Source organism: Podarcis bocagei (assembly GCF_964188305.1).
Source record: "Podarcis bocagei genome assembly, chromosome: 6".
NCBI lineage: Eukaryota > Metazoa > Chordata > Lepidosauria > Squamata > Lacertidae > Podarcis > Podarcis bocagei.
The window spans coordinates 52,264,953-52,289,029 of record NC_138130.1 but is presented as its reverse complement, the minus strand read 5'-3'; the positions used below and the strand labels follow the sequence as shown (position 1 = coordinate 52,289,029).

The window sequence follows — 24,077 nt, the reverse complement described above, 5'->3', positions numbered from 1 at the left end:
AGAAGCCATAATTGCTATGTTCCCTCTCCAGAGGCATAACTGAGAAAGTGAATCGCAAGTGGGCAGAGTGCTGTTGCGCTCATGCCCAGCTTGCAGGCTTCCCACAGGGATCTGGGCCATTGTGAGAACAGGATGCTGGACTAGATGGGCCATTGGCCTGATCCAGCAGTCTCATCTTAGGTTCTTAGAAAGCTCAGAGAGATGGGGGAGGGAGCAGTTGGCAGCATCACAACCACAGCCCCATGTGCATGTCATAATCACATCTACAGTTTATACAAAGAGTTCCAGGAATTTCTTCCAGATTAGGTCACCTTTGTCCAAGGCTTTGTGCGTGCCAAATAAAAACTTCTCTTTGATTCTCAGTTCTAGCATATATATTTATTCTTGTGAGACCTGCTCAGGATTTCCAGTCTTGTGATACTATTTTGCTAGCCATTTGCAAATATTTGCAGTGTTTTGGAGCAGAGATTGTCTTGTTATTGGTTTTATTATTATATATGTTGCTTGGGGAGTCTTCTTGGCTGAAAAGTGGCATATTTCCCCCCAAATAAACAGATTTCTTTTCATGAAGTATCCACATCTGTGCAAAACTGTGTAAAACTAATGGCCCCAACAACATTTCCTGTTTGGGATATCTGCTCCACTTCTGAAGTTTTCCCTTCTTTGCTCCGTAACAAATCAGTACAAACAACACATTTTTAGTTAACTTCTAACAGGTGGGAATACCAACCAAGTTCATCCTTTGCAACATGTTTTGATTTTTAGATCTGTATTTTTGATACTCTGACAGAGGATGGGTAGCTACAGAAAAATGTCAGTATTTCCTTTTCTGCAGTGATGGGAAATGTTGCTAAGACAAGGCAGATTTTGACAGTTCACTCAGCCTGCATTTAAGCTCCTGTAATAATATGTGAGCACTAAATGAAAATAAATGAATTGTGAACTGCCAAGAAATTTACATGTGAGAATGACATCTGACAAAAGAAGCAGTGATGTTGTGGCACACCAGTAGTGAAACAGAGGCAGCTGTGAGAAAAGCCAGGACACTTTATGCTTCTCTTCCGACGTGAAGGCACAACAAGTATTAAAGCATGTGAGAGAAAATTTCTGCTTGTTGACTGGAAGGGACCAATCCACAGCTCATTAAGCAGCTGACACTGGACATTTGATACAGCCGCTCCCAAGGGGCTTAGCAAAAGCAATGCCTAAATCAGGAAACTTGAGTTTCTCACAAACAAGGACATATTGGTACATCCCTATGTAAGCTCTTGGGGAATTAAAATCTTAGCTGAGGGTGAAAACTAGTACTGCCACCATACATAATTCACAAGTTGCCAAGCATTACACCAAGTTGCTTCTGATTCTAGTGGTTAGCACATACATATGGGTTGGGCAGGAGAGAGCTTAATACTGAGCCCCAGTTCAAGTGAGACACAAAGCCAAGACCTCCAGATGTTGCTGAATTGCAATTCCCATCATCCCTGGCCATTGGCCATGCTTGTTGGGGGCTGATAGGAGTTGTAGTTCAGCAACTTCTGAAGAGCCAGAGGTTCCCCATGCATACGCTAAGCCAGACCTTTGCTTAGCTTGGTGCAGCAGCAAAAAAGATCCAGAAGGAGCAAAGCAGCTCCCCAGGTGTCTAAGACTTGTTTAAAACAAAAACTGAGCTCACTAGTGTGCAGGCAACAGCTGGAGTTGCTTATTCAATTATTCAACAGGAAGAACTCTGTTCCAACCATTTCTCCCTGCCTTGGACATCTGAATACCTCCTTCCTTCCTTTATCCAAACACCATCCATAACTGAAGAAAGAATCCACCTGAACAGCAGCAGCAACAACAAAAGATCTAAATTCAAAGCTAAGTCTTCAGATGCTTGGTGAACATCTGCAACTTTTCCTATAGATCATGTGAATATTTGAATAGCCTGGACCCGCTGTATTCAGATTTCAGTGTTACTACACTCAAGGCATGTTTGCACTCCCTCTTGTGTCTGTTGAGCTACACAAGCTGTTTAATGTGCATCGGAGGGGATGTCCCATAGGAATTCTATGGAAGCCTGTCCTCCTTTCCCTCAACCAGCCCTGAGCTGAGCCTGCTGGCACTCTGCTAGACCCGACATAAAGTGCCATCTGGGGCTCACATATGTGCATTTGATAGTCTGCCACTGTCAATGCCTCCTGGGTGGAACCTACACCTGGAAACCCACGAGGTGCAGAAGGGCTTCTTGCTATTGACATTGCCAAGGTGTGCTGCAGTGAATCCAGCACATTGATCAAGCACCAGGGTGAAGGAAGAATGCCCAAATATATACACATCTGTTCACATGCAGCTCTGTGTGCATAGGAGAGGATGGGCCATCCTTTAAAAACCCTTCCTTTATTCCATCCATTAATGTAATTATGATGCTTTATATACACTAGGTATAACTGTTTAATTGTACACTGAAATGGAACGTAACAGACCCGCTTTGAGGAAGACAGAAGTCTATTGGGAAAGATCAGTAATTGGGAATTAAGAACATGGTGGCATAGGTTTTCTTTTAAGAACTTATGGATTTATGGATGTTTTTCCTTTTTATTTTATTATTTTTGTTAATTTTGTGTGTGTGTGTGTGTGTGTGTGTGTGTGTGTGTTAAATCAGAAAACTAATAAAAAGCATATAAAAAGAAAAAAGGAAATTAATTTAGAACATATCTCTGCTACTCTGCCATGAGGTGTTTAACTTTAGATCATGTGGGGAAGATTCAATTGCAAATCTCCATTTTGTATGAGTTGGACTTCAGTTTTTGTTCTCAAGCACCCTAGAAGAAAGGATGGAATGCTGGCTGTGGTAGAGACAGAGCTATGTTTCAGTTCTGTTTTGAGCAATTTAATATTCCTAAAATGCTGTACCTATGCCTGGACAAGCATATGATGTTATGCAACTATTTAAATGTAACATCATTGTTCTGAGTGTCTGTTTTCTGTTAGTAAAGCTTTGGAACCATATTTTTGGTCTGGACAATTCTTATTTCAAGAAGAGCCCATTTTTATCCTTCCTATTTCTTCCTAAAGCACAATACTAAGAACCACAATGCATTAACAAGCAATGTGCAAAATTAAGAATGCTGATTAGAAATAGCAGTTAATATGGAAGGAGAGACTACAGGCCAGGAATCCATTTTACACCAATTAGGCAAATGTGAGAACAAGCGTTATCATCAAATGTAACTGGAATGCTTAATCTCGATGGGTTTTTATCCTGTCCAAATAATATTTAAAAGGAAAATCTTACATAGCAATCCTTGGAGTGAGCAAAGGAAAATGGCTTCAGGAAGCTCATAGTGGACCACTGGGATCCATAAAGGGGAAGAAAGGAAGAACATTATTCTATGAGCTATATGATCATCCTGACGTCGTGGTGCTCATGGCATCTTCAAGAGAAGCCTCAGATTCTCAAGAGGATTGTTTTAGTAAAAAATTTAATTAAAGTCACACACAAAAAATGAGTTCTGTTGATCAAAAGGAAGAGAAGTAAATGAAGCCTAGCTAATGAAATTACATTATATTGCTAGCAGATACTAGTGAGGCTCCAGGAGCACAAGGCTCCTGATAGTTCTTAAGTGCCATCAAAAGAAACCTGCTTGTTTCTGCCTCAAGGGCAAAATGGCCTGCTCAGTTTTGCATCACTCTATGCTAGCAAACATTGTCAACATATATCCAGATGTATCTCAGCAACCATGAAGGCTAGAAGCTTCATTTCCCCTTAAAACGATGATTCTCAGGACCCAGAACCCTGGTATTTATAATAGTTGCCATTCTCTATGGTATGTGTCAGTCTGAGTTCTTTGCTCTGTAAGGATATTTTTGCTGTGCAGAGAGATGGGCTGATCACTCTCTTTCTGGCCCATGCCCATTTCACGTGGGCTCATTGATGAATTCCTTCCTTCCTGGTTTTGAATTGCTTTTAAAAATGAATAAATCCATATTCAGATACATTTAAGTACACATTTTGTGATTAAATATGTATCTCATTGCACTCACTTCTAAATGCCTTTTCTTGTAAGATAATAATTTTCAAGGCACCGTGGTACATTTTTGAGCTAAGAAATGTATCACAAAATTTGGAAATGTATAATATATTATACATCTGTGTAACTAGCCTAGGAAATGTGAATAAAGCTGGTTTGTTTTAAAATGCAAACAAAAAGTTCCTCCATACCCAACAGCTCTGCTTGCCAGACAATGCCATAATCCACTTTCACCTTTAACACTGTAATGTTTCAGTGGGAGATTGTGCAGATACTGTGCCTGCCCCCTGCTCTCCTGACCTTTCCACCCACCGGATCCTTTGAGACAAGATTAAAAGTCCTGTTTGGTGTGAGGTGGTGGGCCGGCGGGCAAGATCTGAACAGGAGGCATGGCCACCTCACCGTTTCCCATTGCATTGTTAATACTGCATTTTAAGTCCAGTCCTTTGGACTGCAACCCACTGTGATCTACAAATAAGTAGTTCTGCCCTGCAACAAATAATTTAGGCTACAGTTCGAATCTCACTTACCTGGGAGTAAGTCCCATTCAGTTCAATAGGGCTTACCCCTGATTTGGTTAGGACTACAGCCCAAATGGCCTTTTCATCTCTTCCAGCACCAAAAATCCGCTATGTTGTATGCTATCCATTTATGTCAAGCAGACTCCTCACCTTTAGCAAATGGTTCCACGGTGATAATTTCACTGCTGTTGCCTCGCCCTGCAGCCGTCACAGCCACCACCCAGACACTGTATTGCCGATTCCGACTCAGATTTGGGATTCTGTAGGAAAATGAGTCAGGAGTAGCTTCGAATTCGCTGATTACCTGTGACAGGAGAGACAAACATTCCCAAACTAAGGTAAATGATGTACACATAACAGTTAAGAGTCTTTACCTCTTAACTACTTCAGATTGGGAAAAGTAACGTATTTATAATATTTAAACTTGGTCCTTCTTCAGAAGAAGAGCTCAGGGTGGGAGGCAATAAAACTAATTTGAAAACCAATGATCCATTAAACAGTAAAAATTACAATTTAACATCAGCCATAAAATTATAGAGCAGCAACTATTTAAGAAAAAATTGAAGTTGAAGCATTTCCAGAGAATGCTTGCGCAAATAACCATGTCTCAAGCAGGCATAGAAACAAAAAAAGTAGTTTGCAGCAGCTGTAGCTCAGAGACAAAGGCATTCCACAACCAGGGTGTCCACCCCAGAGAGCACCCTCTCTTGCATCCCCACATTGTATATAACTCCTGGAAGCAGCTTACTGAGAAAGGTCTCTCTGGCAGATCTTAACTTCCAAGCACGGCATTATAGGAAAAGATGCTCCTTCAGAAATTGGTCCTCAGTCATTCAGGGCTTTATATATCATCGCCAACACTTTGAATTCAGACCAGAAGTGTATTGACAGTCAGGGCCATTCTTTCAGAACCAGTGTGATAGGGTTCAGACTGGCTGATCGGCTTAACAACCTGGTTTCTGCATTTTGCACTGGCTGTGGCTTTCAAGTTATCTTCATGAGCATCCATATGCATGGGAGGGTATCAGAGCATGGATTAGTGTGGCAGGTGATTGAGGGCAGGTACATGCCTGGGTTTGCTCTTGTGATAGGCTGCTTGAGCTGTTGTGACTGGCTTCTTGTTATTATTTTTTGGTGGAATGCTACTTTTTAAATTTATGCACTTCAAATCCAGCATCCCCTAAACTTCATATCTTCACTTTGTTTTATGCCACCATTTTGGGGGGTCACAGTTTTTGCCTGTTTATATCACTTCTAGTTATCTTGATAAATCAGAGGCAACAGACAGACAGAAAAGCACAAATACTAGCAGCTCACCAAAGGCACTAATGTCCCTCAGAATAGAGAACCAGGACACATCCTGGCATCAGCACCAATGCCCATCCTGTTGTGCACCCTAACAGTCTAGACACTCAGTCCAGGAAACCTGAGTGAGCAGATTCTGGAGGGATTACTGCTTCTTGGCCCATATAGCTCCCCACCCACCTTCTCACAGTCCCATCCTGAGACCAGATTATACTGTGGTAGGAAAAAAAGGGATCCCTATCTATCCCTAGCAACAAAGACACAACACAGGCGACAAAACCATGATCTTTATTGATGAGCATGTGGCTTGGAAAAGATCCTGGAAAGCAAAGACAAACATAGGGCAGTTTGCTAAACGGTTGCCCCAGCAGGACTTCTGTGTGATGGGCATTGGTTTGAGAGTGTTCTTTATGGCATCAGCTCCACGTTAGGCCCACCCTTCGCCTGTTGTATAACGATCTGCCGAGGAGCTTGCAAGGATACAGGAGCTTGCCTTGCGATAGAATGGATGGAAGCATCCTGGTTGCTGCTGCAAGTTGCAGGGCAGGTCTCCCTTGTGGTCTGCGTGGAATGGGGTATATCCTGGTCTGTGAAGAGCAAGGGAAAACAGGCAGAGCAACAGTCAGCATTTGAGGCACAAAGTCCCCAAACCACTATGTAGGTGTTTGTGAAGAAATGAGAGAGGAGGGTGGGTGGAGCCACCAGTGTCAGCCAGTGCCGATGCCCCACCCCGGAGGCTCCAGAGACAGTGATTATACATACCCAATACTCTTTGAGGGTTGCAGGGAAACCATGTGTCCAACTGCATGGAACCATGCTGTTTGTTCTGCTCCATGCACCCGGGCTGTGATCCTGTAACGCAGGAGTGCTCATGAATCTTTGGCCAACAGTGGCAATGATCTGGCATTTGCCAACAGACAGCTTACCTGTATGCAAGGATGTGTGTCTTCCCTGGGCGTGGAACACACTGCTCCCCACTGTTGGGAAGGAACAATGTGTTAGAACAATGCAGTTCAGACAAGACTCAGAGTAGGAAAAAGGGTGCAGTCTGCTTACCTGTGTGGGGCGCTTTCTGCTGGCATTTGAGTTGTTCCAAGTGCAGCTGGTGTTTGAAGTCCCCAAGGACCTGTTAAGAGTTCTAGGAAGAGAAGCGTTAGCCATGTCCTCAAGTTCCCAGGCTGCTTTGTGCAAAGAATTATTGCTAATACTTCCATAATTTCAAATTGTATTAATTATGGTTGCAAAACGAGCTCCTTCCATTTTACAAAATTGGTGTACTGCTTACTTGAACAAAAGACCTCTGAATGGTTTACAAAAGGAATAAAGGATCTGTCTATTTTAATAAAGTATCCTCTTCAACCAGACAAAAACATAAAAATAAAATAGCCTCGATGAATGCTAAATATAAACTCAGCTGACAAAGACTATTCTACATATTGTTTAGCAGTGGACAAAGTGGTAGGGTGGAGGTAATCACCAGACCTTTCTGAGAGTGAGTCATTGCTGTTTAGTGGGGGGGGGGTAGTGGGGAGGGCAGGTCAGCATGGTGCAAACGCAGCAGGAGGAACACCAAATTGGCTGAGCTGGTCTGTTGCCACTGCACTGACCAGAACACCACCTTGCCCATCTTCCTGCAAGGGATGGAAGAGTAATTGAATTCGGTATGCATTTAAAGCATCTTCAAAATCCTCACTCTCCGAAACAGTGCATGAACTGAAACACAGTTAGCTTTCAAAAGCAAGACTTCTATTAATTTTGTGGTGCATTCCTTCGTCCAAACAATGTTTACAAGTATGCATATGTGTAAAAGTGTGCATAAAAATGGAGGTGTTAATGATGATAACATACAAAAATGAATTACAGTATATTAGAGGGAAATACTTGCAAAAATGCATACATTAGTCAAAACGATATAAAAATGTGTTTGTTGGGATAAATTTCTGCTAAAATGCTGATGAATTTTCAAGAGGGCTTTTGATATTATTATTATTATTATTGCTGCAAAATGTGGAAAACTAAATTTAACACTGGAGCAAGAGAGAAAGATCTTTCCATCCCTGCCCCCTGCCACTAAACAGCAGTGACTCACTTGCTGTGAGTTCAGGTAACCACCTCTGCCCTGTGCTACTGATATGGCCCCCAATTAGCATAGGTTCTTTCATCAACTCTTGATAAAACTTTTGTACTTTATGTCTCTAATGTAAAATATTTTTAAGTGGATGTGTAAAGTAAGGCATAGGAAAACAGAACTGAAACAGCAAAGGCAATTTCTTATTTAGCAAGGGGAAAAAGACATAACTTTAACGTTTCAGCCTTTTGAGATGGCTGTCACAGGTGGCACATGCACTATTTTAGTTCTTCTGAAGCAACATAAACCCAGTTCAGTTCCCCCCCTTCCTCCCCCCCCCCTTATCAGGAAAACATAATGTTGATGTGAGATCATCTTATGCCACATCTTAATGCAGAATGGAAGATGAGAACCAGCGGAATAAATTATCCCACAGCAAACTCTAGACACACTATCCTTTTACTGCACTGTTCCACTTAAATTGCTCCATCCTTCCAGACTTTAACCCACACACAGAGGAGGAACAGTGGCTTTATTGCAGTTAAGTGACCTACTTTGGGAATGCAACTTGATTAAACCAGATTTCTTTCCAATGGTGGATATGTGGGCTGATTCAGACGCTAACTTGCCCCTCTCCTGCCTGGTGGGGCTATGCAGAACAGCGGGGCTACCATTGTATCTGCAGCCCTGCTACCCCCAGCCTGTAGCTGGTGCTGCCACATAATGTTAGCCAGGCAGGCTCAGGACTCAAGGCCCTTCGCAGTCAGCTGGCCTCTGCAGGTGGAGATCTTGTGGGTGGCGCTTCATCCCCCCCCCACAAGTTAAGCAGGCAGGAGAAGCAGCTCCATGGCAGCAGAGTGACCCTGGCATCACCTCACAGGAAGAAACTGACAGGGCTGAGACCCCTCAGCCCAATCCAATCGTCCCTATTCAGCCCAGCACAAAGCAGGCACAAACTACTCTGTCAAATAAGTTCCTTTGGCATCAGATTAATTATTGGGTAGCACAGTTTTAAGACCTCCCAACCCGCAAGCCTTTGATCTGATTGCTCCTTGGACTATAATTTGCAATTTCTGGCTCTTTTGGTTGCTAAAATGCTGTTTTCAGTGATTAGATGTGTTTTATCATTGTCTGTTGTCAGGAGAGATGCAGCCATGATGAGAGCTGTTGCTTCAGCATCATTTTGCAAGCCCTCCATAAACGGTAGAAAAGTACAGAGGGAATAAATACATTTCTTGTACGAAGGGGATCAGGCTGGATGACCCACTTAAGAAGTTCCGAAGAGCATCAGAAACGCAATCAGCAGCAGCAGCAGCAGATAATGGAAGAGCCAAGAAACAAATTGAATTAAGTGTCACAGCGGTCCCTAGTGGCCTGCTAGAAACATCACACTTCCCTTAGTTGAAGCAATGATGCAAATGCTACTATAGTAGGGAAAGGTTGCTGAAATTGCTAGAAGTTTGTAGGCAGTTTTTCTGAATGCGTTATACAAAGTTCCAATTGCTGCAGCATCAACAAAACAAACAGACCCTCCAAGTGTCCCTATTTCCCAGGTATGTCCCTGATTTAGAGAAGCCGTCCCGGTTTCTGATTTGATCCCGGAATGTCCCACTTTGGCTTAGGATGTCTCTATTTTCATTGGAGAAATGTTGGAGGGTATGGAGTTATCTGACCCCCCAAGCCATCTGAAGACAATCCTGTTTAGGGAAGTTATTTTTTAAAAAATGTTTAATGTTTTACTATTCTTTTTTATATGTTGGAAGCTGCCCAGAGTGGCTGGGGCAATCCAGTAAGATGTGTGGGGTATAAATAGTAAAATTATCATTATGGAATGGGACTTCCCTATTTTCACAGGAGGAATGTTGGAGGGCATAAACAAATATAATTTGAAAGTAGCTCAAACGTTGCTAAAATGTGCAAGCTGTGCAAATAAGTTTAACATTACAAAGTGGGCCGTGGCGGCAGCGGCAGGGGTAATGTATTGAGAATAATACCTTGGAAACAAAACCCAGTTACCGAATGTACTCTCTAGTGGTTAATCTCCCTCTAATATATTCCAACCCCTGTTTCAATAAAGAAACAAGGCAAGAAAATATTTCAGGAACATGCCTGATAAAGCTAGAACCTGCAGTGCCACCTGGTGGCTATTATAAGGCACAACAAATGAAGCTCTTGCTAAGCATTTATAACCTCAAAATCACAATGGAGAGAAAAAAATGTGTTCAATAAATCTAAACACTCTATGAGCAATAGCAAATTTGCTAACAGTCAATATTGTAGAACGGACAGTTACATTTTCTTTTAAAGGCCTTGTGTCATCTGAGTTAGCATAGCAACTGCTGTTAGATTGAGTTTATCAACCTCATTCAAGAACAGGATCTCTTGCTGCACTCAGAGGTCTCATAGAATCATAGAATCATAGAATCATAGAGTTGGAAGAGACCACAAGGGCCATCGAGTCCAACCCCCTGCCAAGCAGGAAACACCATCAGAGCACTCCTGACATATGGTTGTCAAGCCTCTGCTTAAAGACCTCCAAAGTTGGAGACTCCACCACACTCCTTGGCAGCAAATTCCACTGTCGAACAGCTCTTACTGTCAGGAAGTTCTTCCGAATGTTTAGGTGGAATCTTCTTTCTTGTAGTTTGAATCCATTGCTCCGTGTCCGCTTCTCTTGAGCAGCAGAAAACAACCTTTCTCCCTCCTCTATGTGACATCCTTTTATATATTTGAACATGGCTATCATATCACCCCTTAACCTCCTCTTCTCCAGGCTAAACATGCCCAGCTCCCTTAGCCGTTCCTTATAAGGCATCGTTTCCAGGCCTTTGACCATTTTGGTTGCCCTCCTCTGGACACGTTCCAGTTTGTCAGTGTCACAGCAATAAAAAATATTACCGGATGGAAGAGGTGAGAAAAACAGCTTAATAACATTTTAAACCCAACAGGCCAACAGAAGGCATCTTAAAAAGTGTTTGAATGCTTTTGACACATTTTAATTTTCCGCAATTTTGTTATGTTTTTCTCCCCCACCTGTTCCAAAACTGAGCAGTGATGTTTGCCGGTAAACTGCAGATTACCAAATGCTATATTCCCATTCCAAGTGGATATAAGAAATCCTCTTGCATGTCCCTTTGCCCACAGACTGATTGACAAATCTTGGGCCTGGAAGGTTCTAAGTGTCCCTGCACATGTGAACTCAGCAGAGTTCAGGTAATAGAAAGCTAAATATACAATACCTAGAGAGCAATAACATTTTATGATTCTAACTTCTTGTGCTGCTTTCACTGCACAGTCTGCAGTACAAATAGAGTGTCTTTCCCTTACCCATTAATACACACAACCAGCACCCAACCAACACTTGGAATTAGCCCATTGATTGCAAGTACCTAAGAATTATCTTGCTGGACCAGACCATCTAATCTAACCAGGTACCTTAGGGTATTCAAAAGCACCACCAAATTGCTCATCACTAGCATAGATGGAGAACAAAAAAAGGGGGGTGTCCATTTGTTTTCCATATTTAAAAGTTGATTCAATTCTTCATTTGTTTCTGTTAACCTTTGCTTTCAATGGCAGACAAGGCTGCCAGAAGTTAAGTGGGTCCCTCCCTTCATTTTGCTCTCCAGCAGCTGTGCAGGGTGTTTAAATTGTCCACAAACAGAGCAAAGGTGTTTCATTAGACCCTGCAACCCAGGAAATAGCTACAGTGGTACCTCTGGTTACGAACTTAATTTGTACTGGAGGTCCGTTCTTAACCCGAACCGTTCTTAATCTGAGGTACCACTTTAGCTAATGGGGCCCCCTGCTGCCACCATGCCACCGGCACACGTTTTCTGTTCTCATCCTGAGGTAAAGTTCTTAACCCGAGGTACAATTTCCAGGTTAGCGGAGTCTGTAACCCGAGGTGTTTGTAACCTGAGGTACCACTGTACTACAAAAGGAAGGGATTTTGCTTCCCAGTGCAGCCATATCTCAGTTGCAAGTTATTTAAATCCCACAGATTCCAATGACATGACTTCACTCCTTTAGTGTCTGTGGGTAATTTACAGTGCAGCCTTATTCAGAAGTCTAAACTGAATTCAATAAGACTTACTCCCATGTAAGCATAAGAAGAGCCTGTAGGATCAGGTCAGTGGCCTATATCCAGGACAGCATTCTGTTCTCACAAGGGCCAACCCAGATGCCTGTGTGAAAGCCACAAGCAGGACCGGAGCATAATAGCATAATAGTGATTTCCAGCAACAAGCATTCAGAAGCATTTATTGCCTCTCACCATGGATAGTAGTCACTGATAATCTTATGGTCCCTGAATTTGTCTAATCCTCTTTTAAAGGCATCCAAGTTGGTGGCCTCCTGTTTAATTATGTGTAGGACTGCAGCCTCAAACACCCAATAGCCATTTTACAAGGTACACTGTGTTTACCCACTCTTCAGTCCCACTGAGCTTTGAATGAATGATGAAGAAGTTGCAAATGAGAAGCCTGCTTGCTATGTGTTTGAAACTCCGATCGTTTGTTTTGGAATGCATGAAATTTGGTTCAATTTTTCCCATTTCATTCATTCCAAGAAGAATACAGACTCCTAAAAAAACAACCATACAACTATGTTTATGGCACTTCACAGGTGCTTTCTAAGACATAGAAATCAGATGCTGCAGGTTATCTTTTGCATTGGGCAGCTGAACTCAGAACATCATTTCCTTTCCTTTCTGATCCAGTATGGAGGAGTTTGGATTTGATATCCCGCTTTATCACTACCTGAAGGAGTCTCAAAGCGGCTAACATTCTCCTTTCCCTTCCTCTCCCACAACAAACACTCTGTGAGGTGAGTGAGGCTGAGAGACTTCAGAGAAGTGTGACTAGCCCAAGGTCACCCAGCAGCTGCATGTGGAGGAGCGGGGACGCGAACCCGGTTCACCAGATTACGAGTCCACTGCTCTTAACCACTACACCATGCTGAGGAAGAGCTCTATATAACCTAAGCTATGGTAAATCCCTGGATGGTCAAGTCCAGTCAAAGGCGACCATGGGGATGTGGCGCTCATCTCGCTTTTCAGGCTGAGGGAGCCGGCGTTTGCCCACAGACAGCTTTCTGGGTCATATGGCCAGCAGGACTAAACAATGGTGCAATGCCCCAAGGTGGTTGTCGCCAATGGAGGCAAAAGCCATGAAAAAGCTCAATATGGAGGCCAAATGGCCAAAATATTGGGAAATTTTGGAACAGGAGGGAGATAAACTGAAATTACAGAGTTTCGAGAAATTGAATGTGAATGTACGAGATTGGCTCCATTATTATCAAATAATGGAGGTTTACAAACAGGACAGGAAAATTGGCTTCCAGGTGGAGAAATCAAAATTAGAAACAGAACTGTTAGAACCCAATACTAAGAATCTGTCAAGAATGTACAACTTGTTGCTGAAATGGAATACGCAAGATGAAACAGTGAAATCAGTTATGATAAAGTGGGCACAAGACATTGGTCATAACATTATGTTTGCTGACTGGGAACAGTTGTGGACCACCAGTATAAAATTTACGGCATGTAATGCCTTAAGAGAGAATATTATGAAAATGATCTACAGGTGGTACATGACCCCAGTCAAGCTTGCAAAAATCTACCATTTGCCTGATAATAAATGTTGGAAGTGTAAAGAAACGGAAGGTACTTTTTTTCACCTTTGGTGGACGTGCCCGAAGATTAAGGCCTTCTGGGAAATGATATATAATGAAATGAAAAAGGTACTTAAATGTACTTTCCCTAAGAAACCAGAGGCCTTTCTCTTGTGCATTGTCGGCCAATTGGTGTCAAAGAAAGATAGAACATTTTTTATGTATGCTACAACAGCAGCAAGAATACTTATCGCAAAGTATTGGAAGACACAAGATCTACCCACTCTGGAAGAATGGCAGATGAAGGTGATAGACTACATGGGACTGGCTGAAATGCCCGGCAGAATCCGAGACCAGGGGAAGGAGACAGCGGTAGAAGATTGGAAGAAATTTAAAATTTATCTTAAGAAATGTTGCAAAATTAATGAGTGTTAAAATGTTGTGGTTATAGAAAGTAAGGGATTATAGCGGTAAAAGTTTAAGTAAAAGAAAAGGAAAGGAAAAAATTAGATAAAATTAAGGGGGAGGATTTGCTGAAATAAATTTGGGAATTGGAATGCAGAAAGGGGAGGTATGGGGAAGTCGATGAAGTAAGTTTTAAGAAAAAAAGGATTTGAAATTATACATGTTTGTTTTGGTGTGTGTATGTTTGTATTGTGTATTGTGTGTGTTTTTATAATTTGTGAAAATTCAATAAATATATTTTAAAAAAAATAAACAATGGTGCAATGGAACACCATGACAGAAACCAGAACGCATGGAAACCTAAGAAAGTGGTTAGCAAAGTTGTTTCCCATGGAGCACTTGAAAATTGTTGAGGGCATTGGCAGACAACTTAATGGGATTCTGCTTCTTGTATCAATCATAATGCACTGTGCTGTGGTTTTTAACTGTTATTTTTATTGCTTCTTTTATTTCTTATATATTGTACTCTATTCCATAGAATTCAGATTGCAATGCAATGAAATACTGTGCAGAAAATGAAAGAAGCAATTAAAAACAATTAAACATCAATATGACTATTTAGTGCAATGGATAGGCTATCTCCCAGCTTCAACCACAAATCCACAGATACACTGCAGACAACCTGAATGAAGCTCACGGACCACTGGTGGTCTGCATACCACAGTTTGAGAATCCCAGACTTAAGAGATCATGTTCTACATTTTGAAAAATAATTGACCCTAAGAGAAAACGCCACCACCAACTATCATTTCAATGATTCATAATTTCTTTTAATCGTACTGGTCTGTTTAGATCAGGTCACTTTATATCAGAATTGGGAAAGATCAAATTCTCATGTATCTCTACTCAGACCTTAATCCCTTCTGCCTTCCATGGTACACAGAATGAAGGCTATTTTGTTTTTTATTTGCTGTTCATCAAAATACTATTGATAAAAATTGGTGCAAACCTGCATGGACAACTATAATTAAAATACACTTCAAAATATTTTAACATTGTGCAAAAATGCAAATTAAAAGATGCATTGTCTAGGAGAAGGCTTTCATCTAAAAATCTGCCACCCGCCATGGCTCATTATTAATAAAAACAAAGGCAGTGTCTCGATGCTCAATCTTGCTGCATTCCTCTGACAACTATTTCATATGCAAATATGGCTATCTGCAAGCACAGGTAATTCCAATACTGTTATGTTCTGCCCTGTGTAATTCACTTCACCAGGGTTTCCACAATGAGTATGCTAGTCTCCAATGGTTGCATTTAACCACATGAGCTGTCCATGAGCTGAAGGAATCATTCCCTTTTTTTGTCCTCTCCCCATGCCTCCCTCCCTTTCCTCCGCACTTGTCCTTATTTGTGCCCTCTGGCTGAAGTGCCCTTCAACTTTGATTGTGCTTCTTGCTTGCCAGAGTGGAGGATGCAGAGGGTTAGGGGTATGTGTGTAGAAACCAGCCTACTGTGCACAGGTAAAATGTACATCCTTGGCCCTCTACTGGCGTGTGGCCCCCAGGAGGTTACCCCTAAAGGACTGTGGCCCTTGAACTGAAAAAGTCCCCCTACCCTCTTGCTGTAGGAGGTCCAAATTCCACTTACTGTGGGGTAGGGATGAGAGCAGAATACGGTGTACTTATGGATGATGCCATTCAGTTTTATGGGAGGGAGCCACGATACAAACACCGTGGAAGCGGAGGCTGCGGCTGCTTTAACTCCGGCGGGAGGACCTGGAACTGGAAGAGAAACACAGTTAGTTAGGATAGCAGGCAAAACCCGTTGGTGTACATTGAACTGCACAGTGGGGCAAACGTAGCACGGCAACCATGGATTTAATTTGGGGGAGGAAAACATTGCCATGCCAGCCATCAGTTGCATCACACCTACACACACCCAACCTATTTTGATAAGGGCCACTTGGCGAAGGACAACTGTTTCAACTTCTCAGCATATCTAGTATCTCTCATGATTCTGCATTGAGAGAGTTTGTAAGAATGAGGCCTACCAGGCCCAATCGCTGTGCCATCTTGGAGCAGGCACACGGTCCAGGCTGAATCTACCTGCTCCCCACCTTCTGCCATTAGAGTATCTACACTGGTGTCCCAAGCAGGTTTAGGTTGCTCTGCTTGGCTTGGAAGAAAGCTCCATAGAACATAATGGGATTTGTTTCTTAAGTAGACAGGTATAGGATTGGTCTGTTAATCAGTCAATGTCAATATATATAATGTTACAGAATTGTCATCAGCTGGTTGTTGGGTTTTTTTAGTTTATTTAAATGCTGCAAAGAACTTTTATCTCCGCTTGAATTATGTACATAATCATACTTCAGCAAATCACCTCAAACCCATTGCTTGAAGAAATTCTGAACACCATTTCCGAAGGCCAAGCTTTGATTAAGTATCCACATTTTAAATCTGCAATTAATTCTCTTGGCTCTGCTTAAAACCTAATGTGAGAATAAATGACTATATCTAGCCATACATTTCTGCTAAAAACCTTATAGGGAAGAATCTAATTCCTTTTGGTAATGAGTATACAGATTCACAAGAAACACACTACTTAACAATTCTCTGGTGTGTTTTTTTTTTTTAAAAAAAAATAGGCAGCTCATTACAAATGGCCTTTTGCCACTCCTAAGGAAGGCAGAAACCCGTTTCTTCTTGGTAATTAGTTGCCTGAGAAAGGGTGGTGGTTTATGATCTGCACAGGACATGTGGGCTTAAAAGTAATTGATTATCAAATTAAGCCTGAAGCCACAGGGAGCAGTTCTGATGGATGCAGCTTGTGGGCCTCAAATCCTTTTGAATTAGTCCAATCAATCTAGAGTTCTGGAACCAAGACAGGCACAAGGAGAAATGTAGCTTATCCTTTGCCTTTGAATACTCTATAAAATGTATTCATTTCCATAATGTGTGCACTTTGATGCACACTTTCCCCTAATATGTGCACTCTGTGCACATTATTTGGTTGGAGAACTGCATTGCAAAATTCAGAGAAATGTGATTTCCCCCCCCCAAAAAAAAAGATAAATGTGTTTCAGTTTGCACATGGGTTTGAGCTAATATGGATTAAGTAATTTCACATTACAGTGCAAACAAAACCAAATTTCTCCCCCATCCCTACCCTCATATTCATAACCAGCAGCTGTTCCTGTATTTCTGATAATCCTTAAATCTTCATACATTACCACAGTGGCAAGTTTGAAATTTAAGCCTCCCTCACACAAAGTGCAGCAATCTGTGGTATAACATCCCAGCTGAAATATTTGTCATGGCCTAGGAAAAAATGCTGAGGTACCTGAACAATTTCCACAACTCAACCACTATTTTTTTGTTATTGGAAAAACCTAACAAAACCACCAATGTGTACTGAAATAATCATACGTTCTGACCTTCCTGGTGCATGCAATTATTACCAGTGGCATACTGAAAACAAGCAAATGATCATTAACTATTCTGGCTGTATGCCATTAATACCATTAATACTGTTAAGACTTTGACGAACATGCAAAAAATGCATGAATGTGTGGGTACACTCTGAACAGAAGTTGTAATACCAATGTTGTACTGTCTGGGCAGAAAAGGGGGGGGGAGCAGGAAAGATGTGAATGGGGTGGGGGTGGGGAAACGATGTAGAAAATACGTCTGTCACAGATAAATTGATTTTAAAAAGAATGTACTGCCTCTGAATAATGATGTTTTCTCATGGGGAATTTGAGAAAGACGGAGTGACAGTGCGAAGAATGTGGGGGCGCATGGTGTGACAAAGGAGTAGATATGAGAGATGCACATTGCACATGCAGGCAGACGCAAGACACACAAATCAGGCAGGACTTAAGTGGAGACAATCCTAAAGCATGATAATAAGATGCAGGTGTCTGGCATGGAAAAAATGGCACAACACGAAGAAAACCGAATCTTCCTTGGGCATTCAAGCTGCAAAGAGTAGCTCTAAACTAGATGTGGTTGAGTGTTTGGAAGTTTCCCACCCCTTCTCTCACATCCCCATATGCATGCACAACTAACGATTATATATATATATATAGAGAGAGAGAGAGAGAACACTAATAAATCAGCTGCAGTATAAAAGCAGCAATTAAAACAGTCCATCACAGGCTAAGACTTAAGAGTCTGGGAAATAAATATCAGGTCTTTGCCTGCCACCAGAAAGACATCAAAGTTAGCATCCATGCAAACTTCCTAGGAGAGAGCATTCATTACTTAAGTGGGACTCCACAACCGACAAGCCCTTCTCTCCAGTTGCTACCCATCTCACCTCAGATGGTGTGGGCGCCCAGGAGAAGACTACCTGAATGTCTAAGCAGGTTCCTATTGGAATAAGTGACACTTCAGGTACCCACGACGCTAGCCATGTAGGTTCCTATTAAGCACTTTCAAGTCTGCCTTGCAGTGGAAGGAGCCAGTGTTCTTGTTTCAGCACCATCAATCTGTGCTTCCTTTGCCTAGTCCCAGTTGACAGGCTATATTTTGTATTAGTTTACATAGCAAACCAGGGTTGTCTCCTGTGCCAGGTGCAGCTCTGCACACTCATCGTCCACCATAGCTGTCAACTTTTCCCTTTTCTTGCGAGGAATCCTATTTGGAATAAGGGAATTTCGCTTAAAAAAAGAGAAACGTTGACAGCTATGATCATCCGCAGTGCATCCAAGAAGCTCAAGGAAGCAAATAGAAAGCTGGGATTCTATCTATGCAATGGAGTTCTGGTGGGACTTTCCTATGGGATACACACTTATGGTAGATGCAGAAAGCAGCCAGATGCAGCACATACACAGCCTATGGTGAACTGAGCACCATTACATAGGAAGAAAAGCCTGAAGGAGCTAATCAGCTAGATTCAAACAGGTGTAAATTGGTGCCATTTACTAGACTGCACTGGTTTTCACCAGGTATGGATCTGGCTCCATGACTCTGTCTATTAAGGAACACAGATTCATTGTTTTAATTAAGATTTTATAATGCATCATTTCTAATGAATGCAATCATTCAACCCCCATGCCATCAAATACAACAGCCTGTGAAAATGCAATTTAAGCCTAGAGTGTGGAGAGAAAATGAGTGTGTCTATTTAAATTTTAATGATCAGTGAAATAAATCCTCAGGTGGAAAGGCACTTGGTTAATAAGTAACTCCATTTATAGTTTAGAGGAACTCCAACCAAAGGGGGATAAATGAATCCCATTTTTTTAAAATATAAAAAACGCAGCCAGAAATTTCTGCTGCAATTTTTAATGTGCCATGAACATCTTGGACAGAAACAATATTTTTCCCCTTGCAGGCTTCTGCAGAGAAAGACCTAAATAATGCAAACTTTAAAAAGAACCCTCATTTTGTATTCCTAGTCAGAACTGTTTCTTTTACATAAATTCAAGTGGATTCATGCTTGACCTCTGGTGTCTAAAATCAAGTACTGAGCAAGATAAGAAATGCAAATGCAACCATGCATAGCTTTTGGACTCCTTCCCTTACTTATTGGGTTTACCCTTTTTTGTATTAGGGGAAAATTGTGGGTCCCCTCCTCCCAGAGCCATAGCTAGGTGATCTTGCACCCCCTAGCCACAAACAAATTAGCTCTTCTTTCAGCCTCTCCTCCAACACCCCCCAACACCCATTCAATTCACCCTCTATTTAAAACCATTTCTTATGAGGCAATAATTGATATTTATATTTATGGACATATTTTTAGCCAATTTTGTGCCCCCTCCATCGCCTGCACCCCTGGCGGGGGCCCACCTCACCACTCCCTAGCTACAGCCTTGCCCCCTCCCCCGCATATTTATGCCTTCTCTGTATAAGCCTCATTTGCATAAAAAGTACATGCTGAAATGCTCTGTGATGAGTTGCTCAGAAGGAAAGTGAGTAAAGTCCCCTGAAAGGATGTAGTCTGCCCTGTATTTTCTAAGGAAAATATTCCACTGATGCCAAAAATTAACTGTGAAGTTAATCCAAGGCGGATGTTCACAGGCAATGCACATATAATGCAGAACTGGAATACATCCAGAGTTTGTCAATTCCACACACATGGAGAGAGAGAGAGAGAGAGAGAGAGAGAGAGAATATCTTCCATTTCCAAACCACCATGACAATTTAGCCCATATCAATGAGATCAGAATGTGCTGCAGGCAGAGAACGCCAATGAGCAGGCTGAAATGTGCCAGAAGGTGCCTGCAGAGCACAGGATAGATTTAATGAAACCAATGCAGATGGGCCAAGCAGCCAAGCTGTGCCAGATTGTCAGTAAGGAGAAAAATACAGTGACCAACATTTTAAAAACAGGATCTAGGGATGCTGTACAATATAATGTGCGGTCGACTTTCTTCTTCCACAATGGGCTATCTTACCAAGCTATTTTAAGTCTGTAAAAATAGATCTGGGTGAGCTTACCAAGGCTATGTTCAGATTAATAGGCAAATTATCTTATTTTTTCCCCTCCTAAGAAATAAACTGGGGGGGGGGCCCTCACTGTATTAACATGTGCACAGCCTGGCAAACATCATGAAAGGGATGTTACCATCCCAGGGGATAATGGGAGATGTAGTTCTTTTGAGGGCTGTGGCAACACACCTCTGCTCCTGTAGGGTTTCTACTTTCTGATGACATTCTTTGTCTGTACAACAAAATCTGCCGTGTGCATTGTTCCTGGATCCAGTGACTTGACTCTACTCTATCCTGGTCTTGCCTCTAAGGGCCAATCTCCCCTAAGAAAAACCCCAAGATCTTGTGGAGGATCCACTCACAATGAATGCCTACTTGTCCATCAATAGGTACCACTGGCACTTCAGTTATAGTTTTCTATGCATGTATGAAGTGCTATGAAAACCTGGGCAATTTCCATTAACTGTTCCATTTTCCAATGGCTACCAAGAATGTTTCACTTCTTACCATCTTCTTTTGTGCGTGTAAAAATTTGCTCACTCCTGACCCCGTCTCCAGCTCGTGTGAATGCCAGCACCTGGATGCTATAGTTGGTGTACTTTTCCAAACCATCAAGCTCTAATGAGGGCTGCGTAGTGGTAACATTTTTAATTTCTCCCAGCTCTATGGAGCAGAAAATTAAATTGAGTTAGTGACAGCATTATTCTATTCGCAGCAAGCGGTCATTATACTGTGGCGAGCCTATGAAAGAAATTGTTGGATTAAAATATGTAACTATGGCAGGAATAAAGTTGGCTGTGATTATTAAATAAACATGCTAAATGCCCATACTGTGCATTTAATAGCAAATATGGAAATGTCTTACAGAGAAAAACAGACCTGCAAATACACTTTGAAATTAATAAAGTGCTATTTTTGACCATAGGCATGTTTTCTAAAAAAAAATAAAAATAATCAGGATTAGATAATATTATGAAATTGCATTATATTTTACTGATTTTTAAAACTCAATAATGGCAGTGTAGGAAGCTAAGTAAATGAAACATGGGCATCATATGAAAAGGATTATAGAAAGATTTTTAGAGTGAGATCAATAAGTTATCTAGACAAGTATTACATTACATTTATTTATGTTATTGAATTATTTTTTACTACCCTTAAACTAGAGATGGCAAAGGCAGTGTATTTCAGAATAACTTAAAACAATCCACTAAAATATACATTAAAAAAACTTGTCATTTCTAGGTTCAACAGAAACTGATATTGAAATATCATATTCCCAGGAAGGCTGCATAAACAGGTGAGTTTTAGTAATCAACAAAATACCGATACTCTGAGCATGTGGCAAATTATGAAGGAAGTGGAAACCATCACAGGGTGCTAAGAGAGGACACTAATATCTGTTTAATGCACAGTCAACTGATTTCATTGGTAGTTTAGCACCTGGGTTGAATCAGAGAATATTAGTGAAGCTTTCAAAATCTTCCCCAGATTTCAGAGTTCTTTATTACCTGATCTTGTTTCTGAAGTAGAAATGATGTATTAAGATTTATTCACTGATTCTCCATTGATGTGATTGTACGTATGGCTGTAATAAGATTCTTTCACTGCAGTGTTTACCAATCCACAGGAACACATGCATGCATCAACAAAACACTGCACAAAAAGAATATTACTACAATCGTTTATACCACCACATCAAGACTACAATCTTTTGTTGCTGCTGCAGTGTTTTATCAATAAGTATGTCCACATCAGAAGCTCAAAACTGCAGCAAATGGTGTTGTCCTCTATTCCAGAATTCTGTTTAGAAATTATCTTAGGTAACTCTGAATCGAAGAGGAGTAGAACACAGGACAGAGTGGACTCATGGCATACTAAAAATATAAATTGCGGTTGTGGAATAACCTCATCCTGAAAAAGTATTATATGCTGCTGGGAAAGATCTAAGCTTGACAAGCAAGAGTACTTACCTCCATCCAAAAGATTAGCCCAGTATATCACCCTAAATCCCTGTAGAATTCCATTGAGAGCATCTTTGGCTAGTGTAGACCAGGTAATAGAGATGGTTTCTGGTGATGTAGCAATTGCTTGGACGTTTTCTGGTGGGGAACTGGGAACTGAAATTAGATAGTGTAACTTTTAATCATGACAGATTTTTGGGGAACTATTACTTTAAAAACAACAACCCCAATATGCACAAGACTGTGTTCCTTTGATGTGTTTCAGCAAAAAAGAACACTGGGAAGAATATTTACAAGAATAGCTTTGTAAAACAATGGAAAACTTGTATGGCTTTAACAGGAATCTAGACATATTCCTGGTGGATAAGGTTTTGACTGGTTCCTAACTGATTCCTAACTATGATGGCTATGTTCTACCTCCAGAGTTGTAGATGGTGTGCCTCTGAAATTAAGTTGCTAGGAATCACAAATGGGGAGAGTGCTGTTGCGCTCATGTCCAGCTGGTGTTTTTCCAGAGGCATCTGGTGTGATCCAGCAGGACTCTCTTCTTATATTCTGAATGCAGATGGGTTGGAAGTATGCATTATGGTGGAAATTTGACCGAAGAACCTCCAGTTATTACCATGAAGGTACTTTGTGCATTTTCCATAAAGGAACTGCAAAAAACTGCTGTCATCATGGGTCACAGATCATTATCACTCCTCAACCACTGCTACCTCTATTGAGGCACTCTTACCAATATGGCAGAACGCATGTATACTCTAAAAGAGCAAACTGTTTCCTTAATCCGCTAGTCTGAACTAACAACATAGTTTCATTCGGTATTAACTTAACCAACATTTATCTGAAGAGAGTTAGCCGAGACATTTTCTGATAAAGCCCACACACTAATAAATATTGGCTATTTCATACCACCACTTAGAAAATATTCAGACTCTTCCCCCTGCACCACCTTTCCACCACTTGCAAACAGGGTGGAGGGTTTGGGGAGGCCATTTTGTGCTCAGCCTTTTTGCACACGTAACAATAGTGCCAGATTGTGGCCTTGCTTAATATTTAAACAAAATGGTGGCCAATTAATAAATAAATTTATAAATAGATGGAGAGTATCAATAATGTCTGGACTTTTTTTAAAAAAAAGAAATTAAGAGATGTCTAATTAACAAGAAAAGAGAGCTAAAAATGATTTTCAATGCAATGCCCATAGCAAAGATATTGCATGTATGGACTCCCATCACTAACAGTGGGATAACACAGTCCATGAGAGCTTGGGGTCTCTAAAGTCAGCAATAGGCAATCTCAGCTGTATGTAGATTGTCTCAGCTGGAACATTGCTCATATCTGTAAATCTTTCACTACATAGAGTAATTTCCCATTCAGGCAAGACACAAAGACTTGGCAGAGCATCACTAAAAATATTGCCGATAATCTCTCAGCAGTATGCTGAAAAACAAATATTCATCCATGAAGGGCATCATAATTCCATAAAGCTTTATTGAAGGAAGCATTCATAAATTTAAAATCATCTTATTATTTAATTACCATACCCGGGAACCTCATCTCATATGTTATTACTTGGTAATTATTTTAAGAGTCTTCTGACTACTTAAAACAACTGAGAACCCAGTCATATGAGTGCATGGTTTAAAACTATTTACTTAGCTGACTGAATAATTTCCTTTTCCCACAAGAGGGCACTCTGTTGTTGCTTTACTTTGAAACACACCGCACATCATTCTTAGAAAGTGTCA

General features: G+C 41.2%; 1 protein-coding gene across 1 annotated transcript in view; it reads right to left on the bottom strand.

Annotated features, from left to right (window-relative positions):
• The window catches only part of DSCAM (DS cell adhesion molecule), a 337,795-nt gene that overhangs the window by 52,255 nt on the left and 261,463 nt on the right, over window positions 1–24,077 (bottom strand). The window contains exons 18-21 of the mRNA XM_081199124.1: window positions 22,336–22,482; window positions 20,870–21,025; window positions 15,573–15,706; window positions 4,682–4,835 (exon numbers count right to left, since the gene is read on the bottom strand). Of these exons, the coding sequence (XP_081055250.1) occupies window positions 4,682–4,835; window positions 15,573–15,706; window positions 20,870–21,025; window positions 22,336–22,482 (591 nt within the window). The remainder of the gene's footprint in view (window positions 1–4,681; window positions 4,836–15,572; window positions 15,707–20,869; window positions 21,026–22,335; window positions 22,483–24,077) is intronic.